We start from the raw sequence: 6,551 nt of genomic DNA on the forward strand, positions 1-6,551 counted from the left end.
TGTCCCTTCCCAGAATCAGCAGTCTCTGGGCAGCAATAAATCCACATGCTAAAAAATAAAGCAATTCCTAAAACAAACAATTCAGGCTTCGAAGTGTACAATAGGCAATTAGTTTGAATAATTGGGTGTAACTGTAGGCAGAGAGAAGCTACAAGACCAGATGTGCATATAAAGCTAAACACAGGATCTAATCAAATCAATCCACCATCTGGAATGAGAAGAAACCTCATGTGACAGATCTGGTCAATATGTGAAAATGGTACAAATTTCTGGATAACGAGCTTAAGCTAAATCAATATGTCACATGAGTCAGAAATGGGAGCATCCATAAAATGGATTGCACCAGTTCAACTAAATCACATCTGATTTTAATGCATTAATACCAAACTGGCCTTAGGTGACCTATCACAAATAACAAGCTGGGAGTGTCAGAATCACATACCTGCAGGTAGAAATAGCTCATGGCAGACTAAGGTTCATATGCACACTTCTGTCCATACAAAATAAACCCTGCCTATCAAACCACTCTTTTCCAAGCAGTTGGTGTTAAAACCCTCCAGGCAGCTGTTTAAGTCAGAGCTGCAGAGAGAGGATCCTGATTCATTGGAGCTATCTCAGGAGCAGGAGCTGCAGCAAGGGCTGGAAACAGAGGAAATGGTAAAGCCAGGAGCACAGAGTTGGAGAGCACAGAGCTCTCCACTGCTAGAGAAGGGGTGTTCAGTGGGCTGAGCTCAGGCCTCTGGTGCTTTGAAGGCAGGGAGGGAGAGAGCACAGCCTCCAGGAGGTGACAGCAAATTTATGTAATCTGTGGGGTTTAGCTTTTCGTGCAAAGCTTCACTGCCTTAGCAACATGTGAGTGTGTTTGTGGGTTTGCAGATTTACTCCAGTGCTCCAGCAGACCATCCTCCCCTTCTGCTGCCTCTCTGGAAATAGTTCAAGTCAGTGTGTTGTGTGCACATAATTGCTACTGGCTTTCCCAGCCTCCATAAATCATATTAAAAAGATAGACAAAACCTAGGGGTGTCACCAAACCAACAAGGGGAGGGATTTTTCAGGCCTAAAGTGACAGGAGTTGGGGGAGACCATGTGGCTACTCCGACTGTTTTCCACACTAGCATTTTGTTTATGGTCTGTGTGTGCAAAATATGTCAGAATAAAAAGCTCTCATGGGAGCTGTGGAATCTGTCCAGCATGTGGCAAACCCCCATTATGACCCAGCCCTCTTCAGCTGTCCTGCTGCCATGCCAGGGGTCTTTCTCCACAAGCCTTTTCTGCAGCAGGAGTCAACTGAAGTAAAAAGACATATTTAAGCATCACCAGCTCTCACAGACAGAGGCTCAAAAGTATCCTCAAACAGCCCATGGGTATTGAAAGCCAATCTGGTGCTCAAGGTGAAGGGGAGGGACACCTTGAGCCCCATGGTCTGACTGACTTTGTGGCTTGCTGTGCCTTTTTGCTTTTTTTGCTTTTTTTCCTAACAGTCCTGCATGTCACCATGGAGTCCAGCCCCTTTTCACCGGGGGATGTTAGAATAAATACACATTTCAACACTCCTTCAGCTCGCCTCACAGTCCCAATAACAACAGTGCAATATTTTAAACTGCTTTTGCAAGTCTCCTTTCTACAGGGCAGTTGAAAGGATATAAAAGCATTTTAACAATTTTATAGATCATCTCCGGAGCGCTATTGTGAGGTGGGAGAAGGGGAGTTTTGTTGCCATTTGCCCATGGACAGCTGCCAAGCTCACCTGTCTCCACTGAGCCAGTGAGGGCCATATCACATCTCTCTGGAAACTCTGCAGCCAGCTCTGGATGGCTTCTCACTTTACTTATCTGAAAAACACGTTGCTCTGTTTAACCCTTTCCAAGCACTTGCCTGGGGGTGTTGCTCGAAACAGGCAACTTCTGTTTGGGCTTAGGGAAAGTCAGAGCTGTGAGGTGGATTTGGAGAAACCTGAAACCAGGACCCTCCAGTGGAAAAAACCTTCAGCCACATGAAAATTCCTCTAACCCTGCAATTCATCCTACTGACCTCAGGCCAAGTGTCCAGAGCTCTTCTTTTGCCTGGTCAGAGTTAACCAGCCTCCCGATCAGACCCTTCTTTAAAAACCTCCAATTCCACAAGGTGCTGACTACATCCTCCTATGGGCCACCTAATTTTTGCACAGAAATTATTCTGCTTCTAATCTCAAAAATTATCATTAAAACCTTCCCATGTATGATTGACACAGGAGAACTGTGCAGTTTTGTTTGCTGGTGTTCAGGAAATATTTACTGATCCTCATGTGGAAGGTGTGACAGAAGTGTAGTGTCACCTACTCCCCTGTGTAAGGATTTCCATCCCTACACATGAATATTCTCCACCCTCCTCTTCTCCTGGAAAATAGAGTGCACAGAATTATTCCCTGTCACATTCTTTCACTGAGCTGGCAAAATACAGTGAAATCCAGCAGAGTTTAAATGATATGGAATATGCAGGCATAGCTTATCTAAGATAAAGCGTGCAGATCAAAATCAACAAAGCCTCACAAAAGAGAGCCCCAAAAGAGCTTTCATCTGCCTGATCCCATTTCCCTGCCTACACTTCTTTGTACCCTATTGCAATACATTAGTTCTGCTTTGGTTTCTGCTCTGCAGCAACATTTCTGCTTAAGAAAGATTCTGTTGAGTCATTACCAGCATCAGCCAAACAGGCTTTTCAAGAATGGAGGAGAAAATAAAGGCTGTGGTTTTCAAATTAATTCCATGCTGCTTAACCCTTAAACCACTAGTGACTTTCAGACTCTCAGCCAAGTCAATGCTGAGCAGAATTTGGGGCTGTTGTGCCTGAGACAGAGCAGTGTCAGTGCTTTTGTCAGTGATTGACCACTCAGGCAGTGCTGGCCATGCACCTGGAAGGCAGAAATTGTAGTGAAGGTCTCTGCTGTCCAACCCACATCCTGAACACTCCCTTCTTGCTTGTGAGCACTGCCTCAGATAACCCACACACCTAAACAGAGGCAGGGAGAAGGGCTTTCCTTACCAGAAGCTAGCAGTTGTAAATATAGAAACGGAAGAGAGACAAGCACGTCTCTCCCTCTAGGATGTAGCAGAGATTCTCTACTCCTTCTTTCCCCAGTAGGTTGTATTTAGGAGAGAATAGTGGTTACCAAAGAGACAGAACTTGAATAAGCTCCTGGTACCTTGAGGTTTGAGGGGCCCACAGGGGAGCCAACACTTGGAGTGAGAAGAGACAGAAGAGGCAAAAGTGGATAAGGTGATTTTCCTTGCCTTGGCTTTTAAAGCAATCTCAGCCTGCTAAGCTTTCAGTCCCTGCTGCCAATGGCCATTTCCAAAGTTATCTTTGCACAGAAAAAGGCTGGAATCCTTCTCTCCCTCTCATTCTCTCTGCCTCCCTTTTTAATGAAAGCTCAGTTTAGATCTGATATCACTCTAAAAGGTTTGCTATCAAAGTTTATTAGACCCACTGGGACAGATCACAGTTTGCAGAGGCTCATAGTTTCATGGCAGATAACTGTAAAGTGAACCATTCAATGTTCTTCAAAATGCTCCTTTTTCTTGGGCTCATCTATAACACAAAGCTGCACTGTGTTCAAGCATCATTAGAAGTGATCCCAGCTGATTACATGATGCTGGCCATAGTTCTGCCTTTGGAGCAAAGTCAAGCAGCCCCCAGCCTGTCCCACTGGGTGATGCTGAGGTGAGTGGGAGCCATTTGCAGTGAAGGCAAGCCCTCCCAGAACAAGGGGATAATGCCAGCTATCTGCTCCTAAAAAAAAGATCAGAACTTTAAAAATCCTAGGAAGCATGAGTGCAGCTTCCCTTTAAAAATTCATATTTGCCTTTCCCTGCTTAATGACAATGATAATAATAATAATAACGATTAGGAAAGACTCCTCTACTAGGGACTACAGATGAGAAATTTCAGCTAGAAAGCCAAGAAATGAGAGAAGGAATTAGCATGTCTTCCTATAGAGTGGCTGTTTCTTCTTTTTTTTTTTTTTTTAATGAAGTCATTGGTGTTAATATGAGGTTTTTAGTAGGCTATCCTCCTAAAAGTGCATGGGAATAAACACCATATCTGGTAGGATCTCTGACTGCAACATGTATCACTGAGGCACCTATTTACAGCGTGAAGGGAGGGGAGGCTGTTCCATTTCCCAGGACAGTAATGGAAAGCATGATGTCCTACCAGCAAGGGTGGTGAGGGCTGGGAGAGGTACTGGGAAAAAAAACATTCACAATAAACCAGAGAGTGAAGGAGAGTTTCAGGGCAGATGTTTGCAGGATGCATCATCATCAGCCCTGGGAAAAGGCTGAGAGACAAAATGTTTGAATGGAGTCCTCGGGCCAGCAGTGTCCTGTCCTTCTGCTGCCATTGTCCCTCTGACTTTGCAGTGTCATCTGCTCCAGAGCAGCAGGCTGGACAAAACTCAGGGAGGGGGTGGCTCTCAGATGCCCATGCTCCCTGCCAGGCTTTTTCCTTGCTTTTGGCCTCGGAATGCCTCTCACCAGCAGCATTTGCAACCATCTGACAGCTCTTCTGCTCTCTGATTCCCTAACAGGTCATGCAGATGGACCAGAAGCTGGATGACATCCTGAGCACACTCCAGGCTCAGCTGGGCGAGCAGGCACAGATGCCAGGGGCAGCCACCCCACCTGTCAGACATCCCCAGACACCCACAGAGTCCCCCCAGTGACCCAGGAAATGTGAAAGCCAGGGGACAGCCACATGGGACCCTCCTGCTCTTCCACCTCTGGGTATCTCTCAGCCTTGGTGTCCTCATCTGTGTCATGGGTGAAATGAAATATTCTGCAGTAGTAGATTAATGAGGAAAAAAAATACCAGGAAAAAAAAAAAAAAAAAAAAAGAGAAGAAACAGCAAGAAGCCAGTCACGACCTTAGGAGAGCACACATAAGTTCTGCACCTGTTTTATTTTATTTTAGCTGAACTCTGCCAGCCAGCAGCAGCCCAGCTCCCATCCCCCAGCCCCACTCGGGCTGAGCACACAGGCACAGGGCACGCTGTCAAGGGAAGCATCCCAGCCAGGGTTAGGATGACCCATTTGTGGGCACAGGAGGGGAAAAGAACTGTTCTTTTGGCATTTAATCACTAAGTTTAATGCTCACAGCATGCCCGAAAGGGGGAAAGGAGCCAGCATTTGAACATGAAACAAATGGAAATCAGTGAACAGGAAAATTAAACAGCATGTTTTGACTTCTACCAAGCAGTGAGGATCATAAGAAGGGCAGATTTATATGCTAGTGCGAATGACAAAGTAAAGACAACAGGCTACTGATTAAAAATATGGAAGTGTACACAGGCTGGTTGACATATGAAAGGCTGAAGCAGAGACTTCAGCTAATTAAAGCAAAGGGCTGCCAGTGAGATGAGATGCATGTTGGAACAGACAGGCAGGAGAGATAGGATCTGCGTAGGCTTACTTCACCAGAACACTGTAATAGTTATCAGCTACTCTGATGACTGTTATGCAAAATGTTCTCAAGCTTTTACCTTCATTCAGCTGAGGTTGTTGACTCCAGTTGCCTTAATTTTAACATAGGGAACCTGTATGGTAATTGGCTATGAGCTATCAGTGGAGCTGGGTTAAAGCCACCGAGTAGCAGGGTGCTGCAGGAGGGCTGCAGCTGTGATTGAGAGTGGCAGGGCTCCTTAAAGAAAACAGAAATGCACACACTGCTGATGAAAGTTAATGGCTGTTTAAATAAACTGCTGTGTATGATTTTAAATGCTAGATTTATTTTTTGCCTTGTAATCTGGCTGTAAATCGAGTGCACATGCTGGCTGACGTGCTGTTGTTGAGGAACACCTCTGGTGCAGGTAGCTGGTCTGGCGAGCTGCAGATGGAAATGCAGGCTGAGATGCAGATTTAAATGCAGGCTGAAGTACAGGCTGAGCTCTGGGTGGGAGCCCAGGACAAGAGGATGAACTGCTGACCTTTGGGGTGACAAAGGGCACAAAGGCAGGTGACAGCCAGCCAGGTGAATGGACACTGAGGCACAGCAGCAGCTGGCAATTGCCGACCTTTTGGACAACAAGGGCGATGGAAACAAGTGATGGCAGCGAGGTGGATGGACACGGAGATGGGCACTGGCCACAGGGAGACTGTGATGGGATAAAATCCCAGGGGTTCCTCTGCTGGGGTCCCTCCTTGGAGGCAGCAGCTTGGGCTGTTTCTGTGTCACTGCCCCAGGAAGAAGTGGCTTTATGGAATGAGGCATCTGGGACTCTGCCACCTCTGCCATGGCAAAGCTGGTGGGATGTGAGTGGGGGGTGTGGGGAGCCAGGCCAAGGAAGGGCCTTCAGCCCCAGAAAGTCTCCCAGAGGGAATGGCCTGACTGGGGAGTTTCCTTAACACTGCCACCGTGAAATGGATCTTACCTGGCACTTCAGAAAATGGACAATACAGCACTGCTGCTGAAAACCCAAATAATAAACCAAGCTAAAATGGGTGCAGTGTTACTTACTCGAGTTTTTTTAATATATTTGCATAACCAACCATTTGAATGAGCAGAAGACTGCAGAGCAA

At 46.3% G+C, this 6,551-nt stretch overlaps 1 protein-coding gene across 1 annotated transcript in view; it reads left to right on the forward strand.

The window, feature by feature from the left end:
• The window catches only part of LOC118698106 (potassium voltage-gated channel subfamily KQT member 1-like), a 411,246-nt gene extending 406,547 nt beyond the window's left edge, over positions 1-4,699 (forward strand). Inside the window, exon 17 of the mRNA XM_054514922.1 lies at positions 4,565-4,699. Within this exon, the coding sequence (XP_054370897.1) occupies positions 4,565-4,699 (135 nt within the window). The remainder of the gene's footprint in view (positions 1-4,564) is intronic.
• The last annotated feature ends 1,852 nt before the right edge of the window (positions 4,700-6,551 follow it).

The sequence above is a fragment of the Molothrus ater genome, chromosome 5 (assembly GCF_012460135.2).
Source record: "Molothrus ater isolate BHLD 08-10-18 breed brown headed cowbird chromosome 5, BPBGC_Mater_1.1, whole genome shotgun sequence".
In the NCBI taxonomy this organism is placed as follows: Eukaryota; Metazoa; Chordata; class Aves; order Passeriformes; family Icteridae; genus Molothrus; species Molothrus ater.